Source organism: Culex quinquefasciatus, chromosome 2 (assembly GCF_015732765.1).
Source record: "Culex quinquefasciatus strain JHB chromosome 2, VPISU_Cqui_1.0_pri_paternal, whole genome shotgun sequence".
Lineage (NCBI taxonomy): Eukaryota > Metazoa > Arthropoda > Insecta > Diptera > Culicidae > Culex > Culex quinquefasciatus.
In genome coordinates this window covers 154232522-154248622 of record NC_051862.1, presented here as the reverse complement: position 1 = coordinate 154248622, position 16101 = coordinate 154232522, and the positions used below count along the sequence as shown (strand labels likewise).

Genomic DNA, 16101 nt, shown 5'->3' with positions numbered 1-16101 from the left:
CAACAACGCGAATCAAATTCGAATCACACATACATACAATACAATACAAATAGGCACGAGGGAAAAGAAGGTTGGAACATCGAGCCAGAAGAAGTTCTTTCCGCGGACAGTAGTAGCATGTAATGTTTAAGACTTATCATCGGCCACAGACACAAACACAAAAAAGTAATTGTTGTTGAACATTTTGTTGAAAATTGTGTGGCTGGAGTGAAGTAGTATGGAAGAGCATATTCATTTCGACGAAACACATACACACACCATACTCGGAGATAAGTGAAAAAACAATGTTAATTTATTCATAAGTGTAGCTGTTAGCTCTGCTAAGAAAAGAGAAGAAGAAAAAATGTTTAGGCCAATCTTGTACATACTGTTGTCTAAAATTTTAGGTTGTAATAAAGACAAAATACTTATAAATTAAAAATAACACAAAAGCGTGTTTCAATAAACAAAGTCATAGCCTATATATGACAAAGTCCAGTCTGCAAACCGCTAAGATTACCGTCTCCATATCGACTGTTTATTTAAAATTTATTGAAAAAAAAATCATGTTTAGAAGGCAGAACATCTCATCAAAACTAATTTCAAGGATTCTTTTGTTTTTTTCTTTATTATGCAAAAAATGGCAAAAGTTGAATCATTTTTTGATAATCAAAATAAATGTATGTCTTTTCTACGCAAAAGCATAAAAACACATCAGTAATGTGCTGCATTTGAAAGAGGAGATCCAGCACTACAAACGCTGAAAAAATCTCAGGGGTGTTTTTCTTTAAACTCGAGATATCTTCATATCGTCACCGTAGTGCTAACTTGTCGCACGTGTATTTTGGGCCAAATTGAGTGCAGCTAACAATGCCTCACCTTTTGACTTTCACAGATCCCCAAAATTTGATTTCAATCCAGAGATAATTAAAAAAAACCGAAAAAACTCCGTGCATTTTTGTCACTCTTCATAAGAAAGAAGTTTGAATCTTGTCGTGCTACCTTGTCACTCCCTGAAAATTGATGTAAGTGCGACAACTGGGATTTCTGGTCAGAACGCGTTTGACGCACGAACAAGTTAGACTACCGTAAACATTTGTAATTATAACTCGGGACCAGGGATGGAATAATCGCAAAAAAATCAATTTCGCTTGCGAGCTTTCTTCGCGAAAGAGAGAGGAGGCAAATCCCGAATTTCGCTAAGTAAATCATTCTGTTGATGATTTTTTGTGAACTTCCTTGTCAGCACCACTTAAAACTATTTATTTCGCTTTGTTTACACATATTGGTCATCTACAAAATGTGACAGGTCATTTTTCGACGTGTGACGTTACACTTGCAAGTGTAGTAGTGAAAAAGATGTTCTGGCGAATAATCAAGATGATGATTTTTCTAGATTTCTTTTACCGATTATTCGTGCGCGAGAGAGGAGAGCCATGTTCCCTTCGGATTTTTTCTTTTGATGAACGTTCAAAAATTTTCTTTTGATGATGATTCTTCCATCGCTGCTCGGGACTCTAGCAACTGACTTCAACCAAACTTTGGGATAATGCACAGAATGGCCAGCCAAACAAAACGTGTTTGTTATTGTTTACATTGCGTGCCATTGTTTTCGTTTATTCAAGGTCAAACATTAAAACGCGTTTTTCTAGGAACGTCAAAATGGCGGGTGCGACAAGATAGCACAACAGCGTCGATATCTTGATATTTCTTTTAGTCATATTTTGGGTTTAAAGGATAATTTAACCAGGCGTTTAAAGTTTGGCCTGCGCCTTTTCGAGATATTTAATTTTTAAATTTGCATCTTTTTTACCTTAAAATGGCTGTAACTTTTGAGCATGAGCATGAGCATGAGCATGAGCATGAGAGACCACCCATGGTTGCCCCTCCGTTGCTGAACAGAACCGTAATATCCTTTCAGCACTACTGATTATAGGCTTCGACGATCTAGTGGTGTTTCCCTTATCAACAGCATGTATGAATGCGCTGAAAAGATAAAACACCATGATTGCTAAAGCTAGATCAGTTGCGAATAGGTAACAGTCATTGGCCACCAACGGCGCCCGCCATGTCAGTTTGTAGACCTCGATTTTAAGGGACGGGAATGTTAGTTAGCGCAGGTTGCTACTAGGGCAGCTGATTTACTCTGTGCTTACACCCCACGAGCGCCAGGAACCTGAAAACTTGTTAGTAGGATAGGGTGTTTGGTCAGGATTCATCATAGAAGATGATGATGCGACCCAAAATCATATTGTTTGTTGAAAGATGTTATATATTATTCTCAAGGCAAACAATCGGATGCTGCGGATGAGACATTTCCCGTTTATCGGTTGTTAAATTTTAAATGAAATGGTCTAGTCTTAGACAGCCGGCTGTGGAAAGATAGAACCAAAATCATTTGTAATTAAAGAATGAAGGATTAAACAATGTAACTTTTAACTTGAGATGATTTTACGAGTTTTAAATGATTGATGTTTAGTGAGGTACTGATTAACGGTGCGAACGACGAGTTTCGATGTGTATCGAGCTGAAATGGTATGATAGGGTGTTGATAGGGTCAAATCAAACTGGCTAGCTGTCATCGGGACAGCCAAAGCCAGCCGCACCTTCACACGCACACACGCACGCCAAAAAAACGAAAAACGAAAAACACACCGACGGCGGACGCGAAAATTCTTACGACCCTACGGAAAGGAATCGCAAATCTGACTCTTACCTTAAAATGGCTGTAACTTTTGATCCTTAAGTCCAAATTAACTTATCAAAAAATAAAAATATTTGTTTTGTAGAGCTCGCAAAATGCATCGAACATTACATTTCTCTAAAAATTAACTCTGAATTGCCACGTTCAAAAAACTGATTTTTGAAAGTTTGCTCAGATGCTTTCTATAAATTTGATCGTAGAGGGCGTAGATTAGGAGATAAAATGTTGGTGTCTTTGACAAAGTTGCTTGGATTGGCAACCCAACAACTTTCTAGAAGACACAAAAACCCAAAAATATTCCTGAAAAGTGATTTTCAAAATCACCCAATCGTGAACCACCCCAATTTTCAATCAATGCCCCTTTTCATTTGCAACAACTCTTCTGAAGCTCCAAAACTTTACCATTTTCCGGAAAATCTATTTTCCACTTAATTTTGCGATCTGGACCATAATGACCATAATCTGGCATAATGATTCGATTTTTTGTCTTTTTGTATTTATTGTAAAACTTGAATTTATTTTATTTTAGATTTTTGAGAAGCTTTAATGAAAGGGATGAAATGACAAAATTTGCAGTGAAAAAAAAAACAAATATTTCAAAAAAATAACCCTAAATGATATTTATGGTTTATCCATTATATTACTTGTAAGTTGGTTTTGAAAATATTTTTTTTTGAAACACGCTAAATATGTAAATCATTAAATATTATAAGGCCGAAGCAAATATGTTTTAAAGTTTTTGTTCCTCGGCTCTGTCCGGGATCGAGGTGAGGGCAAACAAAAAACAAAAAAAAATGAAATAACAAGCCATAGTTTCATCATTTGTATGGAAAAACTGTTTTAAGATGCATTTTACACTAGTTCAGTTGTTGCAGTTTGCAATCATTAGTTTTCAAAAAATCTAAGATTTGACGAAAACAAAAATTTTAGAAAAAAAATCATTTTGCGGTACTAAACATCGACAATTTTCATGTATTCAAATGATTTTCAAATCAACCCAAACATGCTAAAAATGATTCTTAACGCAGGGGAATGCATTTTATTTGGGAAAATATCGAAAATATTGTCGATCAAAATAAAATATAAATAAGGTTTCAAAATCATATTTGAATCGAAAATGATATTGATTTCATTTATAAATTTTGCCGTTTTCAGTTTATTTAATAAAAAGAAGCTCAACCTTGACCCCAACCAAAATATTTTTGAATTGCTGGGAAATTGGGTACTAAAGCCCTATGTAAATTTTTATGTACAACGGTAAAAAACACGATTAAAAACCATTTCTGATCACTTTTTTTCATTTTAACGCAAAATTTTTTTTTGACAGGACAACATTTTTTCTATGGATCAACTATGGTCCCCTCGGAACGAGCTGTCAAGTAGGAGCTTTTCTGTCAAGAAGGACCGCGAGGTTAATTTTTCAAAATTGATTTAAAAATCCATTTTAGACTCTTTGTGGTCGTACAAAGGGTCATTGTACTTAGAAAAATAAGCTTTATCGCTGTAAACAATAACATCAGCAATCTAAGCTTCATTTTAGGACCCAATTGCCCACAATTTTAATTTTTAAGACTTACTTGATTGGACTGCTGGTTGCAAAATGAATATGCTACTTTTCAACTCTTGTTGCATCAGGATAATGCTAAAAATATAAAGCTTACCTTGTCAACTCATTCTCTATTCCACGTATCTTCTACAAATTAAAACCATTTATTTCATATTTTCTTTATTTTTATTCTATTATGTCAATACTGTGTACTCCACGGTTGTAGTATATAATTAATATAATTCAGTATATGATATAGTTATCAACAACGCAATAAATTGGTACTAATAGTGGGTGTCTGTCTGTATGTGTGTGTGTGCTCTAATCGTAACAGAGTTTCGACTTGCGCAACATGAAAAGCGTTCGTTTTTTTATTCATCTTTTTTGTGTTTGCATTTTTATTTAGATTTCGCGTTCTATAGTTATTCATATCTATGTTAGATGTAGCATGCATCATTTTCTCTTCTCTCTGTTCTCAACAGTTTCGATAAAGTTCAGTGTGGTTAGTGTGATGACGATCTAATAGGTATCGGGTAAATATACTACACAAGTGGTCAACTGAAAGCGTTTTAACTATCTGTAAACATTTCATTTCATCAATAGGGTATATATATTTGATTGTAAAAAATAGTTTCCCTCACATTCGTAAATTTAGTTTAAAAATAATCACTTTCTTTTTTTTCAATAAAATAACTACAACGAGAAGAAGGGTGCTCTCATTTTTAGGGGTGACCAATGTGGGTTCGTGTGGTTGTATATAATAACAGTAGAGCTCTTCGACGAAAGGCTAGCCGTGTGGGGGTGCCAAAAATTGATATGTCGCATATATTTTTCGTTTTACCCTATACTTGAACTGGAAGGATGGTCGGAATGAAATGTTTCGTGCGTGGAAGAAGCAACCAAAGACGCGAACCGAACCAAAACTGAAATGTTTCAAGGTGCACTGAAAAAGAACAACACCTGGAAATTAAGAGAGGAACGAAACATAAGGGAACGAAAGTGTGATTGCAATGAAATGAAAATAAATAATAGGTTTGTTTTATTAAGTTTATTTAGCTCTAAATAATACACTTACATCTGGTTGGGAATTATATTACAAGATCAAGATTCTCTATACACCCAGTTGTGGACATCTGAACGCCGGGGATGATTGAAGTATATTTTTACAAATTTGTTTATAACGCATAACTAAAGATCTTTCGGCGGACCGGCTAACTTGAATAATAAAACAAAAGTGGAAAATCATAAAAGTATAAATAAATCCAAAGTAAATTTCGAGCAGCCTTGCTTACTTGTTCTCTAGCCCTTCGGTGACTACAGCACGGAACAGAATGTAAAAGTTCTTTTGAAAAGACGGCGCGGCGCGTGATATGTACAACTATCTACACATAAAACGTTAAAAATAACCTGCACGCAACGTATAGTTGCTCTCGCGCTCGTTCTCTCTATCTCGTATGTACACAATCAAAACGCTAAACTAAACCGAGTTTTTTCTAAGTACACACTATGGTCGCAAAATGGAATACTTTCCCCAGTAACTCTACACAGCAGCGGTGTTGAATGGTCCTAGAACAAGTTAATATTAACTCCATCGAGCAGGCGAAATCAGCTTTCTAGTGTGAATACTCTGGCTTAAACCTAAAACCCCTAAACGATCGTTTTTGTATGCTTTACTTTTCGCTAATATGTATCTTTTAATTTAACTCCTCATTTTTTTCTCGAATGTATTTCACGTTGATCACAATGCTCATATTTCTTCATAATCCATATAATTCTTCGCCACGCCGGCCTGTGTTGGCAGCTGGCAGTTAGTTTTACTTCTGTTAGTTTGATTTCATATCCATTATTTTCTAGTTTGCTTCCTTTAAGTTAGTTTAAGTACTGTTTTTGTAATGCTTTGCATCTTCACTGTTAAGCAGCTGCACATTGAGTTCTGCCCGACGGGATTTCAAAGGTTGTGCCCTTATCGAGAAGGAGATTCTTTCTCGATTGTTCATTTCTGTGGAATAGTTCTTCGGCTCAACTTTCTTCAAGGGTTTTGAAATACGATAAATTTGTTGCCTTTACGCAAATGGTAATGTTTCGTGTGTGTGCATTAAAGAATCGTAGGCTTTGTGTGAGTGTTTGTTTGTGTGTAATTTGTTTGTCTCTATTAGGTATACAGTAATACAGGTAAAGCGTTCCAAGCCGGTTTTTTTGTGTTTGTGGTTCAACCTTGCGAAGCATTTCATTGTTTTGCGGTGGTGTTCTGCACGTTTCACTTTTAAACTTCCGTTAAGTGCTGGTAAATCCGTCTTTATCAAGTCTTGTTTTCGCAAATGATTTGTAAAATGATCGCTGCTACATAACAAATTGAAAAATGAACACTGTTCAAGCAAGAATACAATTTTTGTTAAATACATAGAAATTCCAATCATTTTTATTACAAAGTATATTAAAAAAAATTAGGAGCAGAAATTATTCTAATATTTATACATACATGCATTTGTTATAATAACAATGGTTTGTAAATTTGTGCAATTTTTTTATTATGTTGAAAAAAAAACATTTTTTTTTTATGACGATATGAATCATGCCATTCTCACTGAAGTATATGGAATCACTAGAAAAACTAACTTCATTATATAGTTTCGATACATTTGAAATTACGCCGGTCCCAGTCGAGCTTAGACTTACTCCGTCTTGGATGAATACTTGACTGGTCCGTATTCTTGCATTGAACCCGCATCGGAAATAAAGCCCTTAAGACAAAGTTATTTGTCAAAAAAGCATGTAAAAATAATAAGAAAAATCATCATTTTGTCTCATTTTTTATGGTAGAAATCTAATTTGATACGGTTCTGTTTTTGTTTGAATTGTTTTATTGATAAATTATTTACTAAATTTTGATAAATTTAATCTGGTTTCGTAATAATTTTCATGTTTCGTCCGTTGGAAGTCCTGCTTCAAATAATTATATTAAATTTACAATTCATGTACTTCGTCCCTTCCCTCATTGCAGCAGCGATCTCTAACCTCCTAACAGTAAATCAAAGTTTTTCTCATAAGGCAAAATAAATGCTATTAGAATGTTTGAGTAGTATTGAGTAAGTATCATTCGTCCACCCTACTTCGTTCGCTTCCCCGCTTCTTCGTTGGCTGGCATATCCCTCATACTAACAACTATCATCAACAAGCACCATTAACGTCCTCGGCCGTCCCTCCCCATCCCCGTTCCCAGCCCCTTACAGGTGCACCTGGAAGCTCTGCGCCGGTGGCTTCGGCGGCGAAATGAACGGATTGGTGCTGTGAATCTCCGGCTTGGCCACGTCCGACACCCACTCGGAGTCGAACGGGTCGGCCGCGCTCAGCGACTTGGCGCGGGCGTGGATCGAGGGAGCCCGCCGTGGCGATGGGGACACATTCTTGACGATCTGGCCGAGCCACTGTTCCGGATTGGGCAGCGGCGAGGCGGTTTCCACGGGGACGACGGCTGTGGCGGAGGAAGTGGCGCCGCCCAGGTTCGGGGTCAGCGATCGCGGAGGAAGCGTCGTCGTCGTCGTCGCGGTCGGATGCGTTGACAGGATGGTGGGGGCGAAAACGGACGCGAGCGGGTTGGTGGCCACCACCGGATCGGCTGGGCTGGCGCCGGTCGACATGCTCAGATAGGGGCCGATTGAGGACGTGCTGGTGACAGTGGCGGAGAGATTTTGCGTGATGTCTTTGCTAAGGTAGAAATCGTCCGCGTCGTTCTTGGTGAGCAGCGAAAGGCCCTGGCTCAGTTCCTGGCACAGCTGACTGACGGTGTCCGTGGGTTGGGTGGCCGTCACTTCCGGAATAGGCGAAACGGACGTTCGATGGGGCGAAGTTGGATCCAGGAAGGCTCGTTGTCGTTCGGCGTTGGACGGAAGATCGTTGATTCTTAGCGACATTTGGCGCTTGAACGGCGATGCCGTCCCAATCTGCGTAAAGCCCCGGAAACTTCCCTGACGTTCCAGCATCGAGGGAGTCGCGTGTGGTCTCTCAATCGCAAACGGATTGGCCGCCTTGTTGTTATTGTTCTGATTCGGCGCCACAACGGCCGTGTCCGCGTTTGCCAACCGTTCCGTCATCGTTTGCTGCCGGAACGACCCGGTCCTGGTGAACGTTTTGTTGTTCATATCAAACGACATCGTAACGCCGCACTCCTTATCGCGGCGCTGTTTCCGCTCCAAGCACACCGCAAAAGCACAACCCACCGCATGGGACAATCGCTCTCCAGAATCCTTGGCCGCCAGGAAGCCGTGGCACATCCAGCGCCGTGTCGTACCATCCCGACAGATGTAGCTGAAGCCACGCTCGTGGTTGCGATCGGGCGCACAGAAGCTGACCTTTTCGATGGTTTGATCCACGATCAGTCCCTTGGTGTCGTCCTCGACCACGCGGAGTCCATCGCCGCTGACGTGAAGTTGAGCGCGGATTGCGCGACGGCGAGAGTTCTAAAATGAAAGAGACATGATTTAGAAGGGATCCTCAACTGGTTAAACCTGTAACCTCAGGGTTTATACAAAGATTGCCGAAATACATTTTCAACCAATTTCATGTTTTCAGCAAATATCTGGAAATATTCGTATTTTTTCATTTTTGCTTATCAAAAGCTTAAGCTCAAAATATTACATAAATATAATAATATTGAGCAGTTCTCTAGGATTTCGGTCATTCGATTTTTTTTGTATTTTTTAATCCGACTGAAACTTTTTTGGTGCTTTCGGTATGCCCAAAGAAGCCATTTTGCATCATTAGTTTGTCCATATAATTTTCCATACAAATTTGGCAGCTGTCCATACAAAAATGATGTATGAAAATTCAAAAATCTGTATCTTTTGAAGGAATTTTTTGATCGATTTGGTGTCTTCGGCAAAGTTGTAGGTATGAATACGGACTACACTGGAAAAAAATAATACACGGTAAAAAAAAAATTGGTGATTTTTTTATTTAACTTTTTAACACTAAAACTTGATTTGCAAAAAAACACTATTTTTTTTTTATATGTTTTAGAGGACATAAAATGCAAACTTTTCAGAAAATTCCAGGTTGTGCAAAAAATCATTGACCGAGTTATAAATTTTTTAATCAACACTGATTTTTTCAAAAAATCGAAATTTTGGTCGCAAAAATTTTTACTTCATTTTTCGATGTAAAATTGAATTTGCATTCAAAAAGTACTTTAGTGAAATTTTGATAAAGTGCACCGTTTTCAAGTTATAGCCATTTTTAGGTAACTTTTTTGAAAATAGTCGCAGTTTTTCATTTTTAAAAATTAGTGCACATGTTTGTCCACTCTTGAAAAAAATATTTTTGAAAAGCTGAGAAAATTCTCTATATTTTGCTTCATCGGACTTTGTTGATACGACCTTTAGTTGCTGAGATATTGCAATGCAAAGGTTTAAAAACAGGAAAATTGATGTTTTCTAAGTCTCACCCAAACAGCCCACCATTTTTCAATGTCGATATCTCAGCAACTAATGGTCCGATTTTCAATGTTAACATATGAAACATTTGTGAAATTTTCCGATCTTTTCGAAAACAATATTTTCAAAATTTTCAAATCAAGACTAACATTTCAAAAAGGCCAAACATTGAATATTACGCCCTTTTAAAATGTTTGTCTTGATTTGAAAATTTTGAAAATATTTTTTTGAAAAGATCGGAAAATTTCACAAATGTTTCATATTTTAACATTGAAAATCGGACCATAAGTTGCTGAGATATCGACATTGAAAAATGGTGGGCTGTTTGGGTGAGACTTAGAAAACATCAATTTTTCTGTTTTTAAACCTTTGCATTGCAATATCTCAGCAACTAAAGGTCGTATCAACAAAGTCCGATGAAGCAAAATATAGAGAATTTTCTCAGCTTTTCAAAAATATTTTTTTCAAAAGTGGACAAATATGTGCACTAATTTTAAAAAATGAAAAACTGCGACTATTTTGAAAAAGGTAAAAAAAATTACTATAACTTGAAAACGGTGCACTTTATCAAAATTTCACTAAAATACTTTTTGATTGCAAATTCAATTTTACATCGAAAAATGAAGTTGAAAAATTTTTGCGACCAAAATTTCGATTTTTTGAAAAAATCAGTATTGATTAAAAAATTCATAACTCGGTCAATGATTTTTTGCAAAACCTGGAATTTTCTGAAAAGTTGGCATTTTATGTCCTCTAGAACATATCAAAAAATAAAAAAAATTAAAAATAGTGTTTTTTTTGCAAATCAAGTTTTAGTGTTAAAAAGTTAAATAAAAAAATCACCAATTTTTTTTTACCGTGTATTATTATTTTCCAGTGTAGTCCGTATCCATACCTACAACTTTGCCGAAGACACCAAATCGATCAAAAAATTCCTTCAAAAGATACAGATTTTTGAATTTTCATACATCATTTTTGTATGGACAGCTGCCAAATTTGTATGGAAAATTATATGGACAAACTAATGATGCAAAATGGCTTCTTTGGGCATACCGAAGGCACCAAAAAAGTTTCAGTCGGATTAAAAAATACAAATATTAAAATTGAAGAAAAAAGACCGATTTTGTAGAGAATTGCTCTATTAACTTATTAAAAATGGATGTATTGAATCATGCTAATCTTGGTAGAGACTTGAATAAAGTACCTCAAGAAGTAAATTAAAACATATTTTGAGAAGAGATAATAGCCAGAAAACTTAAATTACCAAAACCCTAATTTAGTAACATGATTCAAAAAATCTGCATTTTTAAAGGTATTTTAGTAAAACAACGATAAAAATTTATATTTATTTCTAATGAATTTTCAGCAATCAATCCTATCAATATCACCCCGGTTTACGGTATCAAAATTCATGTTCTTTTTCTGATGGTTATACCACAATTTATGGACATAATTTGTAAACATACTCAAATCGAATATTAACTTTAAACTTAAAAAATAAAGTTAATCAGGGTAATCAAAATAAGGTTTAACAGCTTCGATCCACATGCCAGTAACAAAAAAAAAACAGTTTAAAATGCATTGATTCTTTGCTAATTCAAACTGTAAAAAATAATTACACTTTTTTTATGGGCCTCACGAAAGATCCGGAAATAATTTTCATCTAGATTTTAAGCTTTTTGGAAACAACGTGAGCTGAAAACAAGGTTTTAGTTGAGGAACCAACTAAGTTCAATTAAGATCTAGTCTCAAAAAGTATCGACAGAGTTGCCAACTATATAAATATCTCTTGAGTGGTCATAACTTAAGCCAGGGTTGCCAGATCTTCAATCTTTCAGACTCGTTTGGAAGGTCTTACACTGAAAAAAAAAATACCAAATTCCTAAATTCTAGGAAAATTGCTTCCATTTTTTATTTAGTAATTGGGTTTTTTTGGATAAGCAAATAAGGAAAGTAGAAAAAATCCTAGAATTAAGGAATTTGGTACTATTTTTTCAGTGTAAGACCTTCCAAACGAGTCTGAAAGATTGAAGAATGTTGGTTCTAGACATTATTTTCGAACAAATAAGAGAAAAAAGTGAACAAATAAGTAATAAAAACTACATAAATATCTTTAGGTGGTCATATCTTGCGACAGGGTTGCCAGTTCTTCAATCTTTTAGACTCATTTGGAAGTTTTTTAATTTCCTATCCAACTCTATCACTTTTCCGCATTTTGTTTTGAAAAGGGTTACTATTCGATTCTGTTATTTTTGGTACAGAAAAGTAGGCTGTTTTGTCGTTCAAGAATGATAGGAAACGTAATTAGTTTCATGACGGAATTGCAAAAATATTTGTTTAGTTTTAGGAAAATTTCACAAAGGAATTAAAATTTGTAATTTTGTAAAAAAAATGACCGTAAAACACCGTAAACAGTAACATTTTCATAGCATATTAAATTTAAAAAAGACCTTTGGACTGTTTTCAAGATAAAATTGTTTAAAATTAATAAAATTATAAAGCAAATTCGGTAATTCTATGTTGCCGAATTTGTAAACAATTCAAAAACGACAACATTGTTTAAAAAATCTGAAAAATGTGGATGATTTTGCCAAAAGAGTTATTTGCAAGTACTGACGTATTTTTTTATGCTAGTATTAACACCAACATTCTACAGAAAATATTTTTAAACTGATTCAATCATGTCGACAATGATTATTAACACAGAAAAATGGATTTTGAATTGTTTTCTGTTGAGTGCGCGTCTATTTCCATTGAAACTAAGATTTTTTTCAAAATAATAATATTTTTATGCTTCTCAATTTTTCGAGACAATATAGAATTTAAAAAATAAAATTTCCAGATGAAATTTTGAAATAATTATTTTTAATACTTATGAATTTAATATTTTCAAAGCAAGACATTCCCCCACCTTTCCCAATGTGATGATTCCCCACGATCCTTACCCTGAGCACTTTGAGCGCCTCCTCGCACACTTGCATCCCGCGCGACTCAAACACCTCGACACAGCCCAGATACTTGACGGAGAAGGTGCAGGTCGCCGACCGGACGGCCTGCTCGTCCGACTGCCACTGGTGCGGTTTGGCCGCTTCCGGCACCCGGTCCTTGCGCCGCCGGAACGAATCCCGGAACGACTTCCGGAGCCGGTCCATCTTTTTGGGCGATCGTTTGCTGTGCCGGAACGAGGCCGCTTTCTAGAATTTGAGGGGGGAAAGAGAAAAGTTAGCATGCTTCATTGTTTAGATCTCTAGGAAGAAATTAGTCAGCAGTCGCAGAAATGATCATGAGTGTTTATACGAACCGTATTCTTGACATCACCGTAGGTTCCCCGCGTGAAGCCCCGCTCCAGCGGTTCGTGTGACGAAGTTGAATTCCCCATCGCTGCCCTCACTGGGAGCCCGAGGGGTCACAATCTCAAGTGACGATTTAAAGGTGACCAATAAAATAATGATCTCGGAACGCCCTCGTCCAAGAGTACGCACTGGTCAAGCTTGCTTTTTTAAAGATCTCTTCCAAGTCGCTTTACAATGTAGCTCGAGAGAGTACCAAAAGGTTAATAAATTAATGAGGTATCTCTCTCCGACGCCCGGTACGTTGGCGTCACGTTGAAGATCTAGGCACTGGAGGCACTGCTATGGCACTCTACTGGACCCGTTAAATGTCCAGACTGGCTGCTGCTGACGACGTCGATTATTGCTCCTGGCAGAACGCAAACTGTAAATGACGAACGGTGGTCATTAGAATTATAAGGTTTTTTTCCTCTCATTTCTAGAACCGCACACGCAAGCGGGCGATGATCGGCGGTGCGCTTGAACTGGATGGTGACTGAACTGGAAAGTCTGATGATGTTGGGCACCGGTTGTGCCTATAGTATAGTATACTCTCAGCTATGTAACACACTGTACAAGCTGCGGGGAAAATGCCGGGTAGTGATTTGAGCGAACGAAATGTTACTAGCTGAAGGTTGCTCGATATTGCTGGGGAAAAAGTACGGGTTTCGAGGGAATTTATTGTTGGGCGATAGTGTTCTATTTATGAAGGAACTTTTTATAAAACAGCTGAATCAACTTTTTTTGCTGGACCACCACAACATTGCTTGCACTAATTCAATTCAAATCATATAATACAGTGGACTCTCTCGTTGTCGATATTGAAGGGACCGTCGAGAGAGGGAGTTATCAAATTATAGAACGAAAAAAAAAAGCAATCTTCTTGAAGGGACTGAAAATTTTATTGACAGCTGGAGCAATATTGATATCGAGAAGATCGACAGCCAGAGAGTCCACTGTATTTGCCGATTTTTGTTTAAAATTGTCGAGTCAAGTATACAATAGCTGTTGTCAAAAGAAGACACGAATTTATCTGCATTTATCTAACGAGATTAACCGAGTTAGATGAATACGTCTGGTGCTGAAAAAATCAAGTTATGCAACGGGTTGCAAACAAAATTCTAAAAAACACCCTTTGAATAGAATTTTTTTAGCCAAAGATCCATGTGTTATGTCAATTCAAATGCTAATGGAAAGTTTAACTTTTCAATACAAGTGCTGAAAAGTCAAACTTTTTAGTATCGATCGGAGTGCTAAAAGTAGAACATTGTAGCACTTTTCTGTTATATTTGGCGAGAATGACGGGAAAAGTAAGTTGTTTCACAATAAAGTTGCAAATAAGATCTTTTCGACGAAACGATTAATAACTTTAAAAAAAACAACGTAATTATTGTAATTATGTACTGCTATCCGCTTTTTTTATGTTCAAGAGCAGCGATTCTCTCAGTTTTCTTTGAACGAACCTTTTAAAGTTGTTTTTATTATTGCGGTGTAATTTCTTCCATCTTTTTTTTTTTGTTTCTAAAGATCCAAGTCTATACAACATTTTGTTTAAGTAAAGCATATTCCAAGGTGACATATTATTTTATCAAAATTGATTTTTTTAGATGCCGTATTTCAGCAACCATCGAAACCAAAATCTCAAATCAATATAATTTATAGGAATTATTTTCAGTATTTTGAAAATATAGTATCTAATAAATTATTAAAAAAAATCGAAATGTCCTGAACTAAGAATCAAATTAAATCAATCTGTTTATCACTCAAATTGATGTTTACAATAAGTGTGAACAAAATCTTACTAGCATTTATTGAATAAAAATACATTATTTTTTTTCACTCATGTATTTGCAAAACTCAGTCAAACTTTATGAAACAATTGCTTTACATAAAAATTAAGTTTAGGCCCACTACTACCATAAATTTTGCGTTAATGTTTTATTCACTCCTATTTTAATTACATATTTTGTTAATATTTTAAGCAACTTTTTTTTATGAAAAATAATTCTCTTGTTCAATTTTCTTCATCTTCTTTTATTGTAATTCCTGATAGAATTTGGCAACAACCTTTAATTATTTTATTTTTTTAGAAAGTTTTGAAGTCATTACTAAATTTTTGAATAAATAAAAAACAGGAAACTCAGAATATACATTACAAAGCTTTTCACACATAATATTTTCCAATATTGTTTTTTCCTTTTCTCTTGAAAGATAAAAATTTAAAAAAATGTAAAACTCTTAATTGTTAGCAATAACAGGGTGACGAACGGGAATTCCCGGGAAATTGGCCATTTTTGGACTTCTCGATTCCCGGAAAATTTAGTCGAGATTCCAGGGAAATTTTATACTTATAAATATCGAAGCAAAATTATTTAAACAAATCAAAAAAATATTTGAAAAATTCGAAACTGTTCAGAACATCGGATATCTAATTTTATATTAAAAAAGTGTAAATTTAAACTTGTCAAAAATAAAAATAATTATACTTGAGAGAAGCCAAAAAGTGTCGATCCCAAAATTTATCTTAAAGCATACTTAACAGTTACACCCCAGAAATGAAAAACTAAAGTTTTTTAATATTATTTTATTTGTTATTTATATGAGGGAAAAGCCTTTTCAATTTTCTTATCCTCACTCAAGCATAAAAATCCTCATTTTATTTTTTTTTTATTCTTGGTAAGTTTATTTTGCAGTAACAAGGTAATTTCCTTTTTTGTTGTCAATAAGTCGTTTTGTGTTTCGCATCAACCTAAATATTAATTTATATTTTTGAAAACAAACTCTCTTGTTCTTTGTAAAGTAGCCCTTGCAATTGTGAATATTCGGGTTTTCTGATTTCATCAATGAATATTTACAGTTGATCTTAAGCTTTTAATTGTTGTTTTTAGTCGTTATTTATCATATTGCAAAAATCCGATGCTGGAAAATTAAATATAATCTATATTTTTACACCACAAAAATCTATTAACAACAAGTGTGTGCAACTTTTGAACTTTTGAAAAATCACTTGGTGTGAATGAAAATTCGTAAACATTTTAAACTACAATTTTGAGTCCGAAAAAGCTCAATAAACGATCTTGTATCAGCGATCTTGTAAAAAAATCAAAAGGAAGA

The 16101-nt window shown here is 35.4% G+C and overlaps 1 protein-coding gene across 2 annotated transcripts in view; it reads right to left on the bottom strand.

Moving 5' to 3' along the window:
• Nucleotides 1-5258: 5258 nt before the first annotated feature.
• Nucleotides 5259-16101, bottom strand: part of LOC6036166 (protein numb) — a 64017-nt gene continuing 53174 nt past the window's right edge. The window contains exons 2-4 of one of the 2 annotated variants that reach the window (XM_038253278.1): nucleotides 12960-13372; nucleotides 12604-12852; nucleotides 5259-8686 (exon numbers count right to left, since the gene is read on the bottom strand). In XM_038253278.1, coding sequence (XP_038109206.1) covers nucleotides 7454-8686; nucleotides 12604-12852; nucleotides 12960-13037 — 1560 coding nt within the window. In that variant the 5' untranslated portion in view covers nucleotides 13038-13372 and the 3' untranslated portion in view covers nucleotides 5259-7453. The remainder of the gene's footprint in view (nucleotides 8687-12603; nucleotides 12853-12959; nucleotides 13373-16101) is intronic. The other variant, XM_038253279.1, reaches the window with a different exon arrangement.